Raw genomic sequence first — 24,915 nt, 5'->3', positions numbered from 1 at the left:
TCTCTCTCTCTCTCTCTCTCTCTCTCTCTCTCTCTCTCTCTCTCTCTATCTATCTCTCGTTCGCTTGCCGTTTGATTGTAAACAAAGCGCAACTATTGGTTTTCTCGCGTGCGGTTTCCACTCTTTTTCCAAGACCCCCATTTTTCGCAAGCCGCAAAAGGAGCAACTTTGCGCGAACGGTTGATGGTTCGATTTGTGTTGTGTCTTTCAATCTGCACTGCGGCACCGTGAGAGGACTCGCGGACGAGTGAGAAAGAGATGTGCCGCCCGGTCACGAAAGTGTGAGACAAAGCCACCTCACTCTCTCTCACGGCAGGAAGTGTCGTTGATCTGATTTGATTTGTTGATTTTTGTGTTGCGATCCCATACGAGTTCAAACTGTGCCCGCCAATAGGGCGTAAAAGATTAATGATTCCAAAAGTTATAATCTTGGGCCGTTTGCATGCCTTTTCACCAGTCCGCCATTGGCTAGGAGACGGCACAAGATCTTGAGTGAGCTGACTTTCTTGAATAGTTTATGTTTCGGATTCGGCTGGGCTTGCGTTGCCGAACATAAATAACTGGATCCGGGAGTCAGTGGTGGTTAGTCCACGCAACCCGAAATTAAATTGTTCTGCGGCGAGTGATGAAACTTTCAGACAATCCCCTCCGCGTAAAACAACAACGGAATGGAATGGAATGGTGACAAAATCATCCGGGGGAGACGCCAGCTTCTGGCCGCTCAGCACACGGTGCTGCTGCAACAAACTAATAATATCAATCAACCTAACGACTAAATCACCGCGCGCGACAACAAGACAAAACCTCCGGACCGCCTGGGTCGTCGCCGCCGGCTTCCGTGCTGATTTCCTGAGCCACGGCAACCTAAGATTATGTAGCGCGATTGCGCCATTTACGTCGCCCGGACCCCCTTTCCTGGTAACAAACTTCTGGAACTTCTTCTGCCGGCGAGGAGCATTGACCACCGAAGTTTGAGCTGCCCGAGAGGAGCGTGAGCTTGGTGACCGACACCGGTGACGAGTTGGCTAGGTTTCGTGCTCCGTTAATTATGCGTATTCCGCATTGGTTTTCGGTTGTTTCGGTGTGGTCAAATTAGTTTGCTCCAACATTCTTGTGTGCGCCTTTTATCCCGAGTGTCGAGGTTATTAAACAATCAGTTCCGAAAAAAATAAAATCTCTGGTTCCTTGCGGCCACAACCACTTGAGTGGTCTGCCGAAAAGCAACACACCCTATTGGGACGATCTGATGTGAATAAGGCAGGAAGTTCCACCCGATTGAGCCGCAGACTTCTTGTGACTTCTAGACAATCATACGAAACTATATGAACTCTCGTCGGTCCGCTATGTGCTCCTCCCTGTCCTTTTCCACCCTGGGTGGCAGAGCGCCCGGTTCGATGCTTTTCCGAATGCTTTTCACGTCACCGTCGAGCGCCGAGCGACAGCCGCGGGACGGCAGATGAGGTTTATGAGATTAGTTAGCAGAAGATTTGCTTCCCGGGCAACGGCACCCGGTGGCCCCGAGAAAGGACCCGTCCGGCGTGACGTGAGGCATGACGCGCACAAAACAAACAAGACACGGGCAGATTTATTGTTGTATTTTATTTGCAAATTATTTGTACCAACTTTTCTCGCCGCCGCCACCGGCGTCGCGTTGGTGAGATTTTCGGTGGCCACCGAAACCGTCCACATATACGTACACGTGGGAAAACAGGATAAGCGTGGCGTTGTTGGGGGGCCGGAGGGGGCTCGTGCCTACCACACGCCACATCGTTTCGGCGCGATTTAGGGACTTAAGTGGCTGGAAAGTTTTTGCTATTTGCCCCCGGTGCGTTTGTAACCCCCCGACACACGTTAGGCTAAGGGGCAGATTGTATACTTTTGTGTGTTTGCTTTTAGCAAGTGACACATTAACTCAATCGTATGTGCAATACTCTGTGGTGTTCCCTGAATCTTGGAAAGGCCTGAGCTTGTTGCATTTGTGTTTGATTAAACTGATGCTGAATTTCCCACAATCCCGCGCCAGTTCGTGATAGATTTTGCAATGCTGAAAGGGCCGTTTTTCGAATCGCTTCAACTGTCGCCAGGATATTGTCCGGTTTATGTTGAAGATGTTGCTAACAGGGTTCTATATATTTCTTCTCCATTTCGTCTATTCAAAATTGGAGATTTCAACCCGTTCGACGATGACCATCATCTTGGGGCAGTGGCAGATTTGAAGGCGACGAATGGCAGGAGGTCTTGAATGCTGACCCAATCCAAACACACCACATATGCAGATCGCTACCGGCAATTAGATTACAATTTTAGGTGATCAATAAAAATCATTACACTTTCCGATCGGAAACAACCTTCATTTACACCAAACGGTAGCGATCCTTTTTCTCTCTTTTCGTTTATTTAATCCGTTCGTTCGGCTATTTTCTATTCTTTGAGACGTGGATACCAAAAGTAGCCCTTTGTACAATCCTACCCCAGGCCCAACAATACTTTCGCTACCTATTGAAAAAGACGGTTAAATAAACATCGCATGAGGTCCCAAGCAGGGGTCAATCGTGATGGCGTCGTACGAAGGACCAAATTAAAAATAAGATCCCCACGTGGTTTACGATAAAAGTCATTATTAAAAATAAATTGCACGAACGAACGACACTCTCGATGCCGCTGCAAACCTTCTGACCAGTGCCACCCTCAACGGAAGTGGGCACAAGGGCCAGGACCGACAGAGACCCTGGAGTCCAGTCAACGGAAAAGGGGTAGCAAAAAAAAAAACAGACAGAAGAGCAGACCCTCCAAGGAATGCCCGAGAGCCACTGCTCCCTGTGCTGGAGACCATTTCCCGGGCGTCGGGAAGTCATAGGTCATCGAAGCGCACATTTTCCCCCTGGGGACGGGTGGAAAATCGAAGATGCGTCCCCCGGGGCGCTTCCACCTTTGTGTGCAATTTTGCATTCGCCTTTTGACCTCTGTCGGGGGAGAAGGAAAGGATCGATCGGTGGGAAGATCGGCACCCAAGCGGTACGGCATATTCAAAACCGGCAACCCGTAGCAACAATATAAACGAAAAGCACGTACCACTCGCGTTTAAACTCGCGAACCGTGTCGCGCGATTCCTTGCCGCGTGTTCCTTCGACGTCGGGCGGGAAAACTTTGACCGGATCCGGAACTCTACTGTGTCGCGTGGGCTTTCTGGTGCGCCCACGGGCACCGAAGGAATTGTGATTTTTTCTTCCGGGGCATTCCTGGGTATTTACGTATTTGTTTGATTCGCACGTCCCGGGATCAACTCCGGTCACGGACATGCTGCTGCTGTTCGCTTTGCTGAGATCACCTCGAGGGGAGGAGATGCATGCCGCCCGCCCGGTGGCCGGTGGCCGAACGGGAAATTATTCTTCTCGGTTCCGGAAAATTTTATTTTTGCCCGTGGCAAGGCTTAAATTATGGTTCCTTCATGATTCGGCGCACAGCCACAGAGAGGCAGCGCGGAGATCGTGGGTACCGGGCGGACAATCGGCCATAAAACAAACGGGCGGGAAAATGAATAAATGTGCAGCCAGTTTTTGCCTGGTTTCGTGGTGCGGAAAACATAATTTCGCATTAGTACGTGACTGTGCACCGGGCATCAAACGATGGGCAGTGCTTTGGATGCTATAGAAGTGTTTTAAATTATTAATTTTCACATCGTCGTGCTCGTCTTCGTCCGGTGACCGAAATTGGCGCGCTGGAACAATGGCTATAAACAGTCGTGACTCAAAGTTGTGGCCCCGCGCATGGTGTGAGCTTTGAGGGAGAAATATTTCTAAATTCCGCCGCGCGCCCAACAGAATGGATCTATCGAAACACGGTTTATGTCAGCCATCGGTGAGGGATCCGTTTCGTTTTATTCAATATCATCAAATATGTAAAGTTCCGATAATTCAGCTCCTCCTAACGGTTTTTGTGAGGCGGGGCCAAAAGTTTTCCACATTTCACAGAATGTGGCCCTTTTAAAATCACAAAAATCGTGCCTCACAAACACGCGGAATGTTTCTGCGTTGATGATGTTCCGCTGAACTTTTACATATTTAGCATTTTACGATGTTGCTAAGTGAACATCTCTATTCGCTGTCGGCGTCGGCGGCCCTTGAGCGCCTCGGAATCACAGAGCCAGAACACAAGAAAAGCCCCGAGAAGAGAAAAATGGGCCGATTCGATTGATGAAATCAGCGGCAGAGCGGCGCACAGGAGCATAAAAATTCAAATGGATGGAAATCCGCATCGCCCGAAATGGGAAAAACAAAAATCGGAGCTTTCGGCTTGGTGAAGGACACCGTGAACCGTGGATCGCGGCTTCGAGCTCTCTGACCGGTTTGGAGGTCTCCTTTGAAGCGGGAAGCGGGCGGCGCTACGGAAAAAGATTGCCAGAATCTCGTTATGATGAACTTTTCCATAATTTCCAACGATTTCTAACGGCATGCTACATTCCGGGCGGCGATGATTTCTTTATGCTGTTCGGTCGGCCGTCGATGCGCTTGCCATTTGGCCTTTGCTGGTACGACGGAAGTGTGCGACTGCAAAAGTGGCCCCGTGAAGCGATGGCCACGTTCGTCGGTCGCTTTACGATGTAAATCATTCCTTGACGGCAGAGAGAGAGAGAGAAGGAGAGATCCAAACGTTTCGACGAACACATTTCGAAAAGTTTATATCGTCTCTCGACGCGGACGTGCGGAATATGCGGCGGCCAGCCTTCCGAAGGCAACACGATCCCGCCGCATCCTTGCGTATTGTTTTTTTTTGCTTCGTGCTGCGCTCCTTTCTTGGCTGAAGCAAGTGTTGGCCGCTTGGAACAACAGCGATATAAAGATTAAGCAGCAGATTTTTATTGTCTTCGCGCCGTTCCGTTCCGCGGATCGGTGGCCGGATCCGGACACCGCGCGTTACCGATCGTGATGATGTCCTTTTCCGGTTGGCGGCTGGTGCGCTCTTATTGCTATCATTACTCGTTTGACGCGTCTTGCGTGCGGACAAATTATGCTGTCGTGGGGTGCCTTTTTGTGTGATGGCCACAAGATGAACAATATTAAACCGAGCGGCAGGATCACTGGTGGAAACAAAAAACCACAAATGTAAAAGTAACCCGGTATTTGGCCCGGTCTCTTCTCGGTGTCGGGTGTTTTGAAGCAGAACCTTGCTATTAGCGAAAGCGAGACCGGTCAAACGGAAGGCGAAGGCGGTGGTGGTGTGATTATCATACAACCGTAACCATTAACATAATCATAATATCGCTGTGCGCCGGCGAGGGCCAGAGAAAGGGCACTTAGCGATATGCGTCCGATTCCGAGTCCGAAATGGACTTTTCCCAGAAGGAAGTCGGATTTACTGGGAAACGCTCTAGCCCGGTCACAAACCGTGTGCCAGCCAGCAGTGGGCGGTGGACAGTCGCCTTTGGTGTGGTGGACGTCGTTTCGGATTGCTGTTTCATCCGGATCGCCAGAGTGCTGGATTGAGCAACGTCATCCCATTTGGTCCCGTGGACGGTTTGATTGCGCGGTGGGTTAAGAAGCCCTCGGGCCGCTGGCGTTACAGTGCCCTTCTAAGCGGCATAATGTTGTGGCGTACATCACAGCGATCAACCCTTGATGACAGGTCATTCAACATGGGGTGTGTGGTTAGTGGCCAGTAGACGATTGCCGAGGGATGAAGCCTTTTTTTGGTGGCACACGGGAAATTGTTGGCATTTGACACAGACAACGGTTGAACCGTTTACCACAAGAGCGCCCCTCTTCTGTCCTTCAACTGGACATATTGCAGATACCTTTTCGTGTGCCTTCTTCAACTCCTGACTGACATTTCCAGTTTTTGTGCATATGCAAATCACGCACACTCAACTCACGCGTCCAATTTAGAAGTAGGAAGTGGCATTCCCCCCCGAGAAGCGGGTTATCGTTGAGTCCTTGGTCACAAACAAAACAACATTTTGCTAGGCCTTTTGGCGCGGGGCCCCTTGCGTCGTTCAAGTGGCAGCGGGCTTCTCCGATGATTGATGGTCATTCCCATCCATCGATCGACCGCGCTGAGCAGCAGCAGTGCGGCGGTGCGCTACTTCACGGTCACCACGTACCTTCGAATTGGTCAATATTGATCCGTTCGCCTGAGGTGTTTGCGGCTACGGCTCTGTCGATGGTTTTTTCTTACAATTAGTAGACCAGTTTCGATCAAGACGAGTACGGCCGGATGGCGGGATGCTGCGTGTTTGTCCGATCCATCACGGAATCGTGCGCCGCCGAGGTGCTCGCTGAAGGTACGCTCACAATTGAAGCGATAAATTTGAACCTGAGATGAGAAAACATTGCCCAAACACAGAGACACCACGGCGGGGAACGCGCACGTCATTCGCGGGCTCTCCGGGTGAGGTCATTCGAGGCAACAGCTTCATAAGGGGTTCCGAAGATGAATCGGCCCCAGACATGGTTACATCAGTTCCATCGGCAGTGATTTCACTTCCTGCACGCGTCTCTCTGCACGAAAAGAATTATTTATTCCTCCGTGCCATAGGTTAGGGCCGCTATCTCCTTGGCCGAACCCCCCACAGGCGAAGAACACGCTATAAAAAGGAGCAGATTAATCAACACTTCCTCATTCCGGCGGGGTCATTGATGCCGGCACGCGGGGGCGCCTCCGTCGGTCTCTTATCGGGCGGACTGTGCCTGCAGCTGGACATTCCCAATCCCGGTTTTTGATGTGGAGTACACCAAAGGACCCCGGGGGCAAATTGGGGCCGCCGCTAATCGCGCGGGTCTCTCGTTCCGCTAATCGCCACCCGATCCGTTCTTGCCCTTGCGCGGGTCGTGCTACTTCAGCTGTGAAGAAATCGTAGCGTAGCGCAGCGCATCCCCCCAAGAAGGCGCGCGTGGAGAAACATAAATTGCGCGAACGCCACACCACTCCTTATCAGCGTGTCACCAACCGGACCGGGGGACTCTCGGACCTCTGTCGGTGGCACTAATCTCCGCGTCTCGTACTTTGCCGGCTGTTTGTTTTCTGTCATGGGACGAGACGGGTTGTCACGGTTGCCGCAGAGGTTGCGTTGTGTTTCAATTTTCAGACCGTTTCTACCGGACCCCCGGTCCTAATCCTTTTCCGTGGCGTGGCACGCGTGCCTCGGTGAAACCTGACCACGCTGGGGCTTATCATGTTTCGTTGGTGCGCGAGAGAACGCAGCGAAACCACGGCTCATTAGTGGGGCGGTCAGCCGGGCGAGATTGTGTGGAATTATGCTGCTGTTTTGTGCCGCTGTGGTCCATGTTGTGATTGCAGAGCGCAACAATTACTACAAACTCCCTGATGCATTCGTTTTGTTGTGCTTGGGTGGTGGTGAAAACTAGGCTGTTCCATAAGTTCGTAGCCTCGACCAGAAAAATGTATTTTTATGGTTTGATATACACTTCATTATTCAGTACGGCCTTCCTGAACAAAGATATTCCAATTTATAAATTTCCTCCCCTGAGGTGATAATCTGGAACGCCTTCAAAATACGTTTCTACAGCTGTTATGACGTCATAATTTGATGTAAAAAGCTTTTCACGCATGATTTTTGTGGGTCTGAAAACAGATGGAAGTCGCTGGGGGCCAAATCTAGTGAATACGGTGGATACTGCAACAATTCGAACTTTACTTCATGGGTTTTTGCCATTTTTGCCAGGATGTTTTCTTCTGCAAACCGTTTTTTTTACAAATTTTCACTTTCAGCAAGTCTAGAATATTGTAACAATATTTAAAATTTATCATTTTACCAGTTGGCATGTAATTCGCGAACAAAATTTCATTCACATCCCACAAAACTGCTGCTAACATCTTTTTAGACAATTTCTGGATGAACTCGTTTCGGAACCGAAGAAACAGCTTGACACCACTCTTTAGCCACTTGTTTTGATTCAGAATCACAGTGATAGACCCAAGTCTCATCCATAGAGGTGATTCGATGCACAAAATCCACTTTATCCTATCAAAAAACGGGTTAAATGTTGTGAAGAAACTTGCATTCGAATGCGTTTTTAGCGAATGCGGTACCCATTTTGCAAACAGCTTTTAGGAACCCAAAACTTCAGTCAAAATATTAATTAAACTGCTCAATGAGATGGCTAGACCTTCTACTAAATATCTTTCTGATTTTGTTACGCTTGTGTCGGTTTTTTGACGTTTTTGACATGGATCGTCTTGAAGGCTCGTACGACCACATTTAAACTCAGAAACACCTCTTTTAACCACCAAATTAATGGTGAAGACTCCTTATACACTTTTAACATTCGTTCATGAATATCAATACGTTCATCAAATCATAATCACTTCAAATACGTTCATATGAAGAGTGTATCAACATAGCTCCTAGCAGTGCCCTGTGTTATCGAGGCTACGAACTTATTGAACACCCCAGTATTGGCTGTGGACGAGTGAATAGCATCGGTCATCGGACTACGGTGTAGCGGTTGAGCGGTTCCCCAATGCAAAGCGGGTCTCAGTTCGAATCCTGAGACTGCGGATGAGAAATTATCGGACTAAAGATTCAGAGCGCCTTTCATTGTTTGCAATCAATCAAACACTTTCACAGCAATTAATCGCTCTTTGTCTCGTATTATGTATGTGTGCGACAGGCACTATTCCTGATTGTCGCCGATACGTAGACCAGGCCGGGCTCTCTCCCTGAGCCCCCCCAGCTGATTGATGTGCCATTTGTGTAGCAGAGAGGAACGAAACAGGTCCGGTTGGTTGGTTATTGATGAACTGCTACTTCTCGGTCGGCGAGGTGGGTTGTGTCGTGCAGCTCCTGCTATTGCTGCTGTTACGTGACCTGCTCTTCGCAAACACCTCTCGTATGATGCACAGTGCACGGGGACACCACCATCTACAGATTATCTTATCTCGTGCCGCTTATCACCGCGGAACAAGTTTGACTCGCAATTACGGCAAACAAACCCGTTTCTCTCATCTAAGCCCCCCGGGAGCCAGCTCCTCCGGTCTCCGGGCTCTGTTGGTTGTATTTTAGCATTAGTGCAGCGTGTCCGTGCGCGTGTCCGTGCCCACAAACGCGCCTGTGTAGGTGAGAGTAGCTTCTCTCCATTTGCGTCGCTTATCTGCTGTTTGCGTTTGCTCGGCTGGCAGGAGGCGGCAACCCACACGAAATGGGAGGGTTCCTATCCGAAATGATACATTGGGCACTTCAGGTGACATTCCGCCGCATTAGAGAGGCCACAACAAACGGGTAAACAAATGAGTGGCGTGGCACGGCGCCCCACAGTGCCGGTCATAAATGTGTGGCTGTGGGTTGTGTGCAAATAATACGTGTCCCGAGACGTGCCTCTCCGGACGGCCAGCCGCACCACAATCAATGGGCCGACCATTTCCTTCATGTTTCTTTTTTCTTACAATACCCCATTACGGAGCGGCTACAATGTAAGTCACCCGATTCGTGTCACACGAAAGAGGAGAGGCCACAACACCACGGCCCCGCTCTCGGCCGGACGGTAATTGATGGCCCGACCGACCGATACGCCAGCCGAATTTCGAGGCTCATTATCATTCTCGTTTGCTGTCAGGCGAATGCACACCGGCGAACAGTGGCCGAGTGGTTGCAACGTGTGGTTCGTGTCCACGCAGACCGGGGCGTGAGAATTTGAAAAATTGCCCATGCGACCGCAGGGCACGGTGTGCCAACTTCCTTCGACCATTAATTTGTTGATGTGATTTTTATTTAAATGCTACTACGGCGGCCTCACGTCGGAACGGGGCTGTCTTCGGTGAATTGGTCAGTTTCTGCCTCCAGAAGGAGCTACACTTTGTTGCCCCGGCGCAAGGTATCGATCCTTGCGTCTGCTGGTATTATGTTGTTCCATTCTGCCGGTTGAACCGTGTGTTTTTGAAAAAAGGTTCTCTCTGCTAAGAAATCTGATTTGTGGTATTCTGTTCCGCTACCATTCTTCGATGGGGAACGGCGGCACGGTTGAAGATGAATCACTTTTGCGCCCGGCGAGGATTGTGCATCCTTGCCTCTAGCGGTCCCGTAAGCACAGGGACACGGCGGATTCCATCAGCTTCTCCAACGCGAGTTGGCGGCGGACACATGGCGTCTTTGGAGGATTTTCCCAGTGCACTACCCGCCGGAGGGAGCAAGAGTAAATGGTTTCAATTTTCCAGCGCGTCCATCACTTGGCGAAGTGGCAGACGGAGATTATTCACCCGCATCAAGTTAATTGCTGCCTTGACGGATGATAAACTCGGCAGTCTGGTGTGACTCAAAAACCCATCATCGATGGGACCAGGCGGCTGCCCCCGTTTTCCCTCGAGGTGCTTTCGCCAGTAATGAACCAGGGGGGGGAGGGCAACCGAGCGTCTCCGGCAGACGCCGCTCCATACTAATCCAATGCGGACATGGCGCAACCGAAACCGGGGTGACATTGATGGTTTTATCGTGCGTCTTTCTAACCTTCTGTTGACATTGAAATCGAGCCGCCGCGACGGCCGCACGCTCGGGACACTGGAAGGTGTGCCACTCGCGGCAACGGGAACCATCCTAATCCACCAAACCCGCCGGAAAGCAGACGGAAATACACTAGCTACTAGCCCCCCACCAGGCCATCGGAGCGGGTCACGGGCTCTCTAGTGTGGTCGAAAGAAAAAAAAACGCGGTCTGAAATGAAAACTCTGAAACAAAGTAAACATCGAACACAAAAACCCAGTGGTAAAAGTGTCACCCCGACCCCGGGCCCAGGGGGGTGGTGACCCCGTGTGGAAAATTCTGCTGGGAAATAAAATTTAAATAAAAAGCCGGCCGGTCGGTCGGGGGTCGTCCATTTTTCGGGTCGGGTTCGATGATGGACGCTTGCTAAATTTTCCTCAGCCCATTGGATGCCGCGTTGATTAGGGGGCCCCGCCGCCGGTCTGCCGATAACGGCCGAGCCGCGTCGGTTCACGAATGTTGGTTTATGCTTTCGAGAGGTGGTTTTTTTCCTTCTTTTTGTGATGATTGCCATCGCATTGGAATTGGTCTGATTCACGCAAACCGCGCTCGCGTTCTGACGAAGTTATGTGGGGAGCACACATTGTATGGAGTGTACTAGTATTGTTCAGCAAAACGTAGTTCCTCGATCATTGGGTGCCGAAAGTTTTCACCTTTCGGTGCGCTTGGTTATTATAACAACACCACTGTTCCGGTTGCTTGGTTAATAATCCGCTTCTTTTGCTTCCTTTCCATTGCATATACATCACGGCGCAGCGTCAACGATTTACCGGCACACGGCGGAGGCGTCGGACGACAACGAAACATCGTCATCGGCGGCGGCACACCAGCCCCGGACAGATCAACAGGACGAGCAGCGAAGCCCACCGAAGTACGGGAAGTACTCCAGTTCCTCCAGCGAGAACTTTGGCCCCGCATTTCCGGCGACGAGCGCACTGGCGCCGAACCCGAACGGCGGTGGTGGCGGCGGCGCCGGCGGTGCCCTGGCGCCTGCCTCGCTGCAGGCGGCCTCACCACAAACGATGACACTGACGGCGGCGGATAAAAATAAAACCAGCAGTAAGTCAAAATCGTAGCCCTCACGCAGGGGGGACACAGGAGGGGTGATGGGTAGGAAATTTGCAGCTCACGATGACGACCCTCCGCCTGGGGGAGGTGTTAAGCCCTCGGCGGGCCGATTTTCCACGCTTCCTTCCGGCGGCTTCCGGATGCTATCAATGTAATTCCCCCGTACCCCAGTGAATGGAGTGATTAACGGAAAAACCGAAAGGTGCGACAGACGGGGGGGCGGGCCTGATCGAGGACAGACAGAAGAATGTGTCGGGCGTCGCTCCGACCGAATTCGGGCGGGTGGGTGGCCATGTGCAAATATGCTTACACTTCCGTCTAGCCGGAGCCGAAGCGACAGGAGCTGCTGTTGCTTGGGGAGCGCCTGTCAAAAGGGCAACGACTGGTGTGCCCTTGGCCCGCCGACACTGCTGAGTGAGCTCCTCAAGGATCTCCACCAGGATGTGCCAGCGAGAGCGAGAGAGCGAACGCCGTCTATCGGGAAGCGGGGATGGGCCAAAAGTTGTCCCTCGCTCGAGCACCGAGGCAGATCCAGTGTGTGGGTGACTAGTGTAAGCAAAGTTTATGGGATGTGACACCGGCAGGAACCGCCGCGCCCCCTTCGTCGGTGGACGGGTGGTGGGCGGCGAAAAATCATTATTAATTTTCAAAATATGCTTCACGATTCTTAATGAGCATTTATAAAAATGGGCAACGAGATGAGAGCGAATTGCTCGGAGTGGGGTTGGGTGGCAAGGAATTTGGCCCCGGGTGGTGTCTTACTCTGTCTCTGCCCCGGGGCCCCCTCTGTCCCTTCGATTGACCACCGCGAGTCCGCGACTCCGAGACGCTCGGTTGGTTTAAGAAAAACGGAAAATATGTTTCATTCGCCGGCACCCCGGAGAGGAGGACCCGTCGTGGGCCGCGTTCGGGGGCCCGCTGGCGATCGCGAGAAGGGAATGTTAATTGCCCATCCAACGCCGCCCGTTCTCGGCACCGAGCTCTCCGAACTGCCCACAGTAATGAGGGCTCAAGGGTACATTAATAAAGAGCGCCCGCCTGACGCGGCTGACAATTTTAACCCGATTAACGCGTTAATTGAAAGTTTGGCGATCCCGCGCAGGGTCGCCAAAAGTGGGCCATAAGTTGCGCCACGCTTAAGGCCGGCGGCCGCTCCGGGCAGCAAATGAAGCGATCAAACGGTCGAATGGGGTGCGCTTTTCCATCGAACATCGACCCAAGCGACGCTGGATTCTCGGTAAATTAAAAACCATAAATTGTGAGCCATCCAACCGGGCGACGGGTGGGGTTGCTGATGGTCCACTGGGTCACTGTCGTTGAGACGGTTTTTAGCAAGGACACACACCAGGCAGCGGGTTCACTTAAATCCTGGTGCAACCTTGCAACCTGCATTAATCCCGATTCTCTCTTCTGTCTGTTTGCAGAGCTGCTGAAGTGTCACTGTGACATCTGCAAGGACGAGAACTACGTCTGCGAAACGGACGGCGTGTGCTTCACGTCGCTGTCGCGCGAACCGGACGGCAAGCTCAAGTACTCCTACAGGTAGGGTCTTATCTGCATCCAATGGAGCGGCGCGAGGGAGGCTCTCTGCCCCTCGTCTGCCCGCCGGCCACTTGTGTGCGTTTGTTTCTGTTTGTTTCTTCTTTTCCATCCCCATTTCCATATCACCCTCAAGAAGCCATTTCCCATTTTCCCGGGTGTCCCGTATTCCATGCAGCCCCGTCGCGGATCGTGTGCGCCTCGATCGTCCATCTGCGAGGCCCTCATTTTCGCAATGTTCATCCTACGTGTGTGTCCGTGTCCTGTTGTGTTGCTCCCATTGCCTCTCACCTCATCAGCTCATGATCATCAGGTCCCACCACCCCACAGTGTCCCGTGGGGGCAAAGCTAACCCGTCGTCAATCCACCCAAGTAATTCTCTCAAACGGTCATCGGGTCGGTGGGGCGGAATAAACTCTCATCAACTACACGTCATAGCCACCCCGGTCCCGGTCGGTCTCCGAGAATTTCTTTCCTGTAAGGTCCGCACCCACCACGCGTGGGTGGTGGGCCTACTGTCAAATAAGAAACTCAACGAACATTTCTTGTACCTCGGGAGACCTCGGACTGAACCTTCGTTTCGTGTTATCATTTCCCTGACCTGACAGCGAGAAATACTCACCGAACAAGAAAAGAAAAAAATGCTACCAAAATCTGTTGTAATGCTTGTAAATGCTCGCCTTTTATGTCGTTCTTTTTCCGGAGCGCCGGTCGAAGGGTTGGGCGTCCGGTTTGGTAAATCGTAACGGAAGCGGCAGCACGGAATCACGAATCACGTGTAGCAAGCCGCCGCCTTGTGCCGGTCGTTGAATCCTTTTCCATCTCGCTCGGTGCGTGTGGGGGCGCGCGCGTGGTACGCGTCGGCCAATTGTTGCGGATCCCAGTGCCACCGGCCGGACCGGAACGGCGGACGATCGTTACGGTGTGTCCTTCTTTCCGTACCTCTTTTTCGGCACACGGGCAAAAAGGCAGGCCACAGTGGTGTAGCGTTCGTCAGGGTCCGATGGTCTTCCGGTAATACTTTGGAAGCAAAGTTATGCTGCGACAAACCGTGGTTTGAGCGCCACCAGCACCTGCACATCCCCGGTTTCGCTTCGGTGACATCTCGCGCGGACCCGAACCGCAACCCATGAAACCAATGAAAAAGGCACAATCGCGGATCCTTTGCCGGTGGGACGTTAAAATGGACCAAAAAGGAAGAAAGCGACGAAAAAAAAAAACCGGAAAAAATCTGTCGTCACCATCGCTCTCTCTCTCTCTCTTTCGCTCACTGGCTGTTTCGTGTGTTTTCATTATTAGTATTCTGGTGCCACGCCGTCACGCCTAGGATCGTCTTCTAAGGTGGTGGCGGTGACCTCTTCTCTTCTCTCGGGGCGAGACCGAAATTTCCGGTGGACGCGTGCTCGAGCAGCGTTTTAATTAAATCCAATAATAATTTCAGCCAAAATTCATGTCCGTGGCTCGGTGCCGCCGGTCCAAGCGGATCGCTGTTATTTGAGCCCCCCCCCTGGGCGGAAGGATCCCGTCGTTGGCCGCCCGTTGCTTCATCGCGGCAGAGCATTACAATCGTCGTCCTTCCAACGGCCATTTTCTAGGTGTTGAATGTGACGTTTTATTGTTTTTTCTTCTCTTCTTTTCTTTTGGCAATCGACAAACGGGCGCGCACTGGACACACCGCCTCTTACGTACGAGGGTGGCATAAATGTCCCTCTGCACGCCACGGCGTCGGGGCCCATGATTATTACGTGCAACGTGTAACGCTCTGGAAGCACCACACGAGCTTTGATGTGCTTGAGCTTTAATTTGCTGTATTTCTCGGGCGAGAAATTAAGGTTGACGATGGGCGACAGATTTTTCACCAGTTTCTCTTGGTCACAATTTTTTAGGATAGCTAGACTTTGGGACTCAGTGTGAGGGTTTTAGCTTTCCGGTCACTAAGCACCGCCGCGATCCCGATCCTTTGTCTCATGTTGGACAGTTAGGCTAAAATCGTTCGTTTTCTAGTGGTTCATTGCATTCGGTTGTCTAGCTTCAGCTTCGTTTCGACTACCTGAGCACTGCTACAGAAACATTGCACCAATATTATAGTAAGTTTGGATTTCATTTTCTATATTTATTTATTTGTTTGGTTTTCAATAGCAGCTCCGTAGTTCTCAGGGTAAAGGTGTACAGTACAGCTCCCTTCCGATCCTGATTTGATTTCCTGACGACGCGCAAAAAACATCATTTTCCCCTATCATTTTGGCGTTTTTACGCGACCTTCTCTTTCTTTCTCTAAAATCCTTTTTCTTCCGTTTTTTCCCCCCTATCGCATCGCAAGCAGAAAATAAGGAATCGTAACGGCGAACGCCGTCTTTCCAGTTCATTTCGCAAATATTTATTTTACGAACCATAAAAGGGCAATGAAATTGCCAAGTTATGGCTGCGATTGCAGCTCGTTCCGCTCCGTCCATCTTTGGTCTCTCTCCGTCGTCTCTCCATATCGCTCCCTATTCTCTTTCGCCTTCCTTCTACCTAATTTCTACGCTAGAAACATCAAATTAACCCTTACGAATCATGGCCATCGACAAAATTCCAGTCTGCAACGTGACCGAGACGCGACACGACCGACAGGACGGGAGGACATCCGACAATTTTCCAGCCCATTCGGGAGCCACTTCTTCGATTCGCCCCCGAACGAAGGGGCGAGAAACGCCCCGCGTGGCTTTCCCGGGCAGGCGGCACTCCATGTGTTTTTCCCGATCGCGCTCACGTTCCCGGCAATAACCGGGCAAAAACAAAAATCTAATCGAAATCATCGCGCGCCCATATGTTGTGTGTGGCCACATTAAAATCGCACTCATATCGCGGTTTTGCTGTTCGATGCGCAATAATCAAGCTCCTCGCGGGAAACAGAGACTCCCCTGTGGGAAGAAGGACAAGGAAAAAAAACGAAACAAACCGTTGAAGAACCGGTTTGTGGGGGTTTTCTACTTTTATTGGCCGCCCGGCATGTCGCGAGATTCGGGTGGAAATTCTCGGGAAAAATGGCAAATTGCTTTGCGCGCGCCAAACGTTCCGCGTCGTTGGCGTAATTTTATGGCGTCTCGCGATGGGACGCCAAATTGAAATCGAATTGTAACGACATGCGTTGTAACGTGGCGCTACATTCGTGTTGGGTCGATTGTTTCTATCCGCCACCATCCTGTCTGGCCGCCCGGATTATTGAACAAGACTGGCCGATATTCGTTCGCTTGGTCTCGAAACGTGGTGCATTAAGCCCCAAAAGGATGTTTACAAAAACGCTTAATTAAAAACGCTTCAAACCCAGAATCGACCGGGATTAGCAAACGGATCAGATCGTCTGTCTATCGAATGCTATCGATTGGAATGGCTTTCCACCCAGAAGATGATGCATATTTGCGTTCCGTAAGGAAATTCAGCCCATCCATCGTCAGCCGGCGGTCCGCGCGTTACAGTACATTCTCGAGTGTGTGTTAATGGGACCTTTTGATTTACGAGCCTCTCTCTCTCTCTCTCTCGAGTCTCCGGCCGACGGCCGTTGGTAAGAGCGCGCACCGAACGCTGCTTGACGGCTTCGTTCGATCGCAAGGCTTCACAAATTGCGTTAAACTCGATTCAGTTGGCTTGTTGGTGGGCAAATGGCTTGTGAAGTCAAGAAGACCTGTGGAAGACTTCTACTGCAACCCTCCGCCGCCTCCGCCGTGTTCCGCATTTGCGGTTGCGGTGGCACACACATGCGCGCCCGTTGGTGTCGGGTGCTAATTTTCCATTTTCAACGCCTTCACTCGGGACGCCGGCGGGCTGCAGAGGCGGGCTGGTTACAGGAAGGTTAACTATGCCCCAGCCCAAGCCTCACTGGGTTGACTGGGTGGGCGCTTACGGCGGGAAGTCGCTCCTCGGGATTGGCGAGTAAGCTGGGTAACTATTACTAATAGGCAGTAGTGGGCCTTCATTTCATCCCCGGTGGAGCAGTTCGAAGATCGATCCACCGGAGTTACGCTCGTGGTCAAACTCGTTCGAAGCCACGGCCGGGCTTCGTTCCTCCGGTAGCACTTGGCCGCTGTTGCGGACAGTTGGCAATTAAAACTGTCTATTTAATGGGGAAATAGATGGCCATCCGCCGGGCCGGGCCTGTGTGCGTTGGTTGAGCCCCGCGATGTGGGGCCCCTTACAAGTTAGCCCCGGGGGCAAACTGGTCCCGGACGAAGCAGGCGGTTTCGGTAAATAGTCTGCTAATTAAACCGAAAGCAGCTGCTAAACGATGACCGGTTCGCGAGGGGACCTCCTGGCGCGAAGAGGAGGAGGCTTCTTCGCCGTGCCGATGCTCCCTGGGGTTAGTTAGGCAAATGAAGAAAAATGGAAAACGCTGGCAAAACCCGTTGCTTTGGGCTTCCGTTGTTTTCTACGTTCCCTTGGCTCGGCGAGCGTTAGTGAGTCGTGGGCAACGTTTAAAAGTATTTACTTTTACCTTGCTTGGTGATCCCTGACTGTACGGTCCACATTGGTTATAACCGATTAGTTATGAATAGCGATTAATTAGGCCTCTGGACTAAGCCAGCTTTTTGTGATTTGCATTAGAATTTGTACTTGCCAACAACAGAACTTTGGTAACGGCTCGTAAAATTTGACTACGCGCTAGTCGTTTCCACACCCGAGTTAATTATAATCGGGATTCCGACCCGTCTTCTGGAAGGTTCGTGCTGCTTCGAAACGTGGGAGCCAACTAGTGAGCTATTATTTTTGATATCAACACCAGACAGCGTAGGCATTAAACAGCAGAGCAGTTTAATGATTCGTTTCCGTCGAATCCGTGATGCCCGTGCCATTCGCAAAATCGATTTCGTTTTGCTTTGACTGTGTTGTTGGAACGTACAGACATGACATGGAAGCCGCCACCCTATATGCTTACACCGTGACCAGACTTTATGACTTTAAACATGTTTTACTTCATAACTACCCGCATTCTCTTGGCTAGAACAGACCAAAATTAGATCAACAAATGCCATTTCCATCTTGTACACCCTGTGCTTCACCTGAACGGTGCCAAACAAGATTAAAGCGTTTCACTTCCGTATCGAATTTTCTCCTCCCGAAGGTGCTTAGATCTCAAGGACCACTGGGGTCCATTTACCTGGAACTGGTGTCGTAATAAGACCGACGACATGCCTAACGATCACTACTGTTGCTACGGACCCGACTTGTGCAATTTCCATCTGAAACCCGCAAAGTCTTTGGTAGAAGGTGCGCTTGCGTTTTTGTTTCTCGCCTCGTTTTGTTATTGTTTCCGTTTGATTAACGTGTTTTTTTGTTAGTTTTTTATTTTTTGTTTTCTTTATAGCTTAATAGTGCACTTTTACTTCGAATGATACTACTCTTCCGTTTGTTTGTGTTGTTTGCACTTACACGCTCAATAATGATGATTCTTTCCTTGTGTTTTTCAATCCTCGTTTTTTCCTGTCGATTTTTGTTACTTTTCTTTTATTTTACGTTTCACTATATGATTTTTTGGTACGTTAAAGACGCACCTTCGATGTTTCAAACATTCGTTCTATTGTTTCGACGATGAATTCCAAACGACTCGACGACGTGTGACGATGAACTCTATTGAGCGTTGCTTTTAATTATGCCCGAACTACGATAAATCGATTTTACCCACCACCATCACCGCCCAGAGTTGTAAGTTGTCTAACCCAGCGTTCTATTTGCGTGCCGGTCTCGTCTTGAATGAATCCTGAGATTGTTAATCTGCATCTTTCGTTTTTCGCTTTCGTTTTCTACTTCACCTTCTCAGTGCGTTTTGCTAGTGTTTTCCTTTTAACCAGTTTTGTCATGTTTCTACTTTTGTTTTTGTTTTCTGATAACAAGTTCACGATTTGGTTGCAATTTTACGTCATCGCCATTTGCATTAATTTTGGCTTTACCAAACCACTTGCGCTAACACAAAACCCCTGTTACACACTCCTTGCTTCTTTCCTACAGCTCGTAATCAGTGTTTTCTCTTCAGCCGACAATTTGGTTAGCGTTACAATGATTTCCACGAACAGTGAACAAGTTTTCCACAGTTTCCCTGCGGCTCCATGGATACAAGAGAAGCTCTCTGCGTTGGTCCACGTTACCCGACCTCAATGATTAGGTTCCACTTTCATACTTCGTAATTGTTTTCTTTTCATTGAAATTTTCCCTCCTGGTTTTCGGTTTATAATTTCGACCTCAAACAAATGCAACGGGGCCTTATTATCAATCAGGCAGCGTTTGCTGTCTGTAAGCTCTCACGCCGTTTCTTGTGGTTGTGTGTTTAAATGTGTGTAATACTCATATTCTCTTCTATCCCATTTCTCTCTCTTTTTCCCATAAAATTGTTTGTGCGACACCGGATTGCAATGAATTAATAATTGTTGCAATTGGACCGAAATTGAAAACCACTCCGATCTCCGTTAATACCCGTTCAATGTTCAATCATCTCAACACCAACGGAACACACATCATCATCATCCAACATCCCACCAAAAAACCATCCAACTCGATTTGTGTGGTGTGGAACAGATGTAAGACGAAACAGTACGACCTGGGCGATCGGCTGCCCCTGGGTTGTCTAACCTCGAAGGAGAAGACCACCTACTTCAACATCGAGTGTTGCTCCACTGACTTCTGCAACCATAACAAACTATTGACACTGCCCAATCCAGGTACATTCGGCTTTTTCAACTCTTCTCAACCATCGATCTTCATTACGGTGCGGTGCGGCGCTTCGTAGAAACACACCCCACTGTACAGTAACGTTAGAACATCGTCTTTCGTAATTAGAGATAGTGCAGTCGAATTATTTTCTTCCCTACTACCGGCACATTCAGCTACTTTTGCGAGATGGAAACAGTTAAACACACGGTGCTACAACAGTTACTCTTGCGCGTAGTTTGTAACCTACCCTACTAGTTTTACCTTTTTTAAATCAAACAAGGTGGCAAGCGATCTGTCCTGCAAGTTTTCTGCACAAACTGGTGCCCGTTTCAATTTCTTTGCTGCTTTTCTTCTCAACGTATGCCGGACCCTTTCCAGGCTTCTGTCTCATTTTCCGAATGTGCATTTATGTTGTGTACAGATTCTTAATTTTTCCTTCTCGTTTCCTAAACATTGTACATACTTTTCTACTGCTTCGGAAATCGTGTGTTTCGCATTGCAGGTTGCCTTTCGATTGTGTTTAAACATGTCGCAGCTTAACACTCACGTTTCTATCAAACCTATTGCTTTGTGGATTGGTAATTGCAAACCCCCTTCTGACTGATCCTGTTTGATTTTCCTCCGTTTGACCCGTTTTTCTGAGTGCCCGTTACTTAATGCTTTGTTTTATTTCGCTCAACCTTAGTTTGTGCATGCTGACTGTTATATTATGAAACCTTTGCTAAGTTTAACTCCCGTAACAGCCTACATTTCAGTGAACGAAAATAGTCAACGAGTTGTTTTGAATTGTAGCTCTTCTCCCGAAGTTCGACTCGCTCGCCGTCGCTGCCGTACGGAGTAATTACGATATCGGCTTCAATCGTTATGGTAATTTGCCTCCTAATTGAAACGAATGCCCTGAACTCGATCGGTACCCCAAATGGTAGCTTTCACCACCACCACCGGTAGCCAATTTGCGGTTACTGGCCGGGGCCCGCACTATTTATACCGCTCTCCTCCCAATCCAAGAACAGCGACGCTTGAAGCCGTAAAAAAGGTTCGCCTCCAGCTGCTTTATCGAATCCTGGGAAAGCTGCGGGTGGGAAATCATACAGCTGAGCGAGCGTCGCCATCTTTTGGCACCGTGCCATGGCCGCCGCCGCACGAGACGCACACCAACGAGGATTGGCTGCGAGCCGCGCGGCGCACGTGTAAAAACGTCGCCGTAATCGATGTGTAATCGGGAAAACGATTGAATTTTCCCAATTAAGCACCAGTCGGTCGGCAGTTGGCCCTTCGCTCTCCTCTTAACCCCTGTACCGTCGTTCGGAGCGGTGCGAACGCTCAGAAATCATGTTGTACGATTTAATGAACCGATTTCTGGTTCGTTCGTGAGGACCGGGTGGAGAGGCAGTGGCCACAAAACGGTTCCTGTTTGCTGCGCGTGTTACTGCGCGCGACCGGTGCCAAAGAACGAGTACGCCGCCGGAAATGGACACTTTTCCCGGCCGTTTAGCGCCGGTGATTCATTATTAATTCGTGTGATTTTCTGATCAGTACTTGATCGCACAGGGCACACTGCTAACCCGGGTTTCTACTACTGACTCTAACACGCAACATCTAATCTGGCGAAAGCTTATCGAACGTGATGGATGGTTCTGTATCCGAACCGTTGGTTGAATGAACGGTTGATGCTTAATTTGTAAAATTGCTTCTTTTACAACCTTCCATAAAGGCACCGCAGTAAGCCCACCCGAAGACTTTTGTGAGATGAAAGGCGTTTTGGGGCGCCGCCGTTCCCTGGATTACGCTCCTCTCCCGGATGGGCTACCGCCGGCGGGTAATGGAAGCCAAACTACGGTTACCGATGCTTGCACTGAATGCGAAATTCGATCCCTGCTTATCGACCCAGCAGCCGCCGCCGCCGCCGTCACCGGCAACACGAAATGCGGTTGCGTTTTCCATCATTCCCATTCGCGTCCGAGGGCCGAAACCGGTCGCGCGTTGGTTCTCTTACTTCTCTTTCCATCAGAAGGGCGGCCTTTGAATAATTTAATCCAAGTGCTGAACTGCTAAACTGCTTAAATATTTACCACTGATTAGGAAGTCTGTAAAATAAAGAGCGTTACTCGGTGGGGCTGCCACCATGAAGTGGTCACTGGGTTCGCTGGAATCGTTCGCCATTGCGTTGCCGTTGAAGCGTTGCTTGCCGAAAAGAATTCGTGAGGGACCAGGCGTCTCCATCGACTCCGCCGCCAGCAGCAGCGGCGCAACGGTTTGATTCGTTCTCCGGTTTAGGGGACCATTTACTTTCGGGAGCGTGTTCCCTTCTTTGTGACACACAAAGGCGGCTAGTGGCCCTGGAAGAACGGCCGGCGTGCCCGGCGGTGTGATAGGTTTTTGTGGATTCCGCCGGCGGACGCTTCGCTTATCGCGTTACCGGAGGACCGACTGTCGGGGGGGAGTGTGTCCGAAACCGGCGACGGACGGGAACCAAATTAAAATACCTCTTCGATTCTTTCGGAAGTCGTGCCTGGGATCGGATCATGGAGATAGTCGTGTCGCCGCTGCCTAGAACGGGGAAAGGATTTTCGCATTTTATTTGGGGCCGTTTCGGGCCGGGAAGTTGGTTCTTTTAGTGGTCGGTAATTTGATAAGAACCCCTGGCCGGTCGGCCGATGGAGATGTGGGCAATGGCAGCACAAGGAGTATCTGCTTTACTTCGGAATTTATTTTCACCTGGTTGCACCGACTTCTGGGCGCGTTGCCCGGGGCACCAGACGCGGGAGAGTAGTTTTATTTTTATGTTTTCTTCCCGAACCGATGTTTTTTTCCGAAGGCTGTCCAAGGGCACGTGTCGAGACCCTGTGGAGGCGATGTTGAGAAGCAAAAAATGATTCACTAGAAATGGGGCCACGAGCGTGAACCGTGTAAAAAGTCAATCCAGATGGCGGAATGCGCCTTAGGTTTCTCTGGGATCCTCTCCGAGGGCAGGCAGGACAAGATGGCAGGCAAATAAAGCTCATCGGTCGAAGCGCGCGCTGTCACGCGTAACTGACGATAAGCAACTATGCGTTGGTGGAGTATGAAATGGTATGAAAAGGCCAAAAGCTTCGTCACAACCGCTCTGCTTGGAAGCGTTTTCGCCAGGCGCTGGTCCTGTGAGCGTTTAATCATAGCGTTTCTGGGTGAAAAGTGTGTCTTTGTTTGTGTTTGCGATGCGGTGATTGCGGTGTCTCTTCTGGACGCCGGGCACTGACTGGAACGAAAAAATTGAACACTCACGCCAAAGGCCAATCGAAACCAAACGGGAAAGGCCCGTGCGGAACGTTGTGCGTTTTCATGCGCGATAACCCATCCGATTCGATTTGACTTCCCCCTTTTTTTTTGCTTCCCCATTCTGAATTGCTGTAACGAAGCGCCAAAATGGCTAACGGCTTCGGATCTTCGAGCGGACAGCAGCATCTGCTGTCGGAGGGTTCTTCTTCCTGCGTATTTGCCGACACACGGACGTGTACCTTTTTTCGGAGAAACAGAAATACGGAGAAAAAGTGTCGCCTGTTTAGAATGCGCACTTGCGAACCCGATGTTTGCTGCCACCGTCGGCCCAGAGTGCCCAACGCTTTGGGACCGGCCCTAATAGAGAAACAGATTAACGCTCGCAGGACCGGCGGACTTCCCGCAAACCCCGGCCGCTCCCCGTTTTAGAGGGAGTAAACATTTTAGAGCTATTTTAATATTTAAACTCTGCGCTTCTGGCAATTTCGTCGTTCGTAACGGAGCATAAAACGAAGCGACGAAAAACGCAAACGCGCCCCAGAAAGCGCACGGATGTTAGAACAACACTTTAGAACCCGCCGGCAGGTGACCGGCCATCACCATCTCGATGTGTTCCACATTGGGAAGGACACCCTTACGCCGAAAGGAGTTGCCACCGCGGTGGTGGACAATAAACCTCGGCCGTTGACGGTTTACGAGGGCCGAGCGATTCGTGCGTGTCCTCTCGCCGTTGCGTGGTTCGGTTTTGCCAGAGCCGAAGAACATAAACCCGGCGCGTAACGCGTTTTGTTCAGTTACAGGCCGTGCTCGTGGTGAACATGTGCCGAACGTGTAATGGACTCGCTCGCGGAAGGATGAACTCTGACGAAATCGCCAGAATTAGTTCAGAAAGTCGTCAGCAGTCAGTAGCTGCCGCAGCGCCCCAGGTCACATCATTCGAATGGTGGGTTGTCCGCTCTTTTATGACACCCAGCAAATCGTTAAAGAAGATGCGATCCGCCGAATGTTAGCTCCATGTCAAAGCTTTTGTTTCTGTGATATTTTTAAGCCTTCCAATTATTTGAAAGTAACCGCGGTTTATATGTTGGACGCGCAATATCCATGGTTCTGTCCTGAGGAAGCTTTCTTCTGTCACTGAATTTTCGACACAATTTCAAATTTAATACAATTCTATTGAAAATATGGGCTTGGGGAGTTTTGGTTACAATTGATAGAGAAGCAATAAAGATGAACTTAGAGTAATCGTTTCAAAGCCACATCTTGATTTTATGGCCACAGTTCTGAGTTCGCTTGAAAGAAACACCCATTTTTATGCTGCGTAATCCGAGCTCCGGAGCGCGCAGAATCATTGGATAATTGTGTTACTCCCAAGTGGCTCTCGAATTCCCGTAAAAAAATCAAGCTTGCCGTCAAGCCGCAACAAAAGCAAAACGGCGACCAAATAATCCGATCGCAGGAAGCACCCACGACGACGAACGCTTGTAATCGAAATCGTTGGTACCGGTCGTTTAACGCGCGCCGGTTAATTGGTGTCTGCTTTATGGGTCTGTTAATTTTAAAACGAAAACGACACGTGTTACGAGCCGCACTCCGCTCGCGTCGTGGTGGGCAGAAAATTGACTTTACGAGTCAACTCCAGAATGTTCGGGCTTTCGGGCAGCGCGTTAATATCCGCTTGCAGAAAAACGGAAACCAAGCCCGCACGGTGTGCATTTTCATTGCATCGTAAAAGATCTTGTGGGGTACATCTTGGTGCTGCAGATAGGCACTGATGAATAATTAAACGGTTTTTGGTGGGGCGTATTGCGCCACTCAAGAAGGAACTAGTGAAGGATATCGGGATGCTTCCGGCCGTTCGTGCGAAGTTTCTGTGCTAAAAA

At 50.3% G+C, this 24,915-nt stretch overlaps 1 protein-coding gene across 1 annotated transcript in view; it reads left to right on the top strand.

Annotated features, from left to right (window-relative positions):
- The window catches only part of LOC131207913 (TGF-beta receptor type-1), a 56,181-nt gene that overhangs the window by 12,719 nt on the left and 18,547 nt on the right, over positions 1–24,915 (top strand). Inside the window, exons 2-4 of the mRNA XM_058200549.1 lie at positions 11,246–11,545; positions 12,982–13,099; positions 18,195–18,340. Of these exons, the coding sequence (XP_058056532.1) occupies positions 11,246–11,545; positions 12,982–13,099; positions 18,195–18,340 (564 nt within the window). The remainder of the gene's footprint in view (positions 1–11,245; positions 11,546–12,981; positions 13,100–18,194; positions 18,341–24,915) is intronic.

This window comes from Anopheles bellator, chromosome 2 (assembly GCF_943735745.2).
Source record: "Anopheles bellator chromosome 2, idAnoBellAS_SP24_06.2, whole genome shotgun sequence".
Taxonomy (NCBI): Eukaryota; Metazoa; Arthropoda; class Insecta; order Diptera; family Culicidae; genus Anopheles; species Anopheles bellator.
Note: the sequence above shows the minus strand (reverse complement) of the source record. Positions and strands in the feature narration are given on the sequence as shown.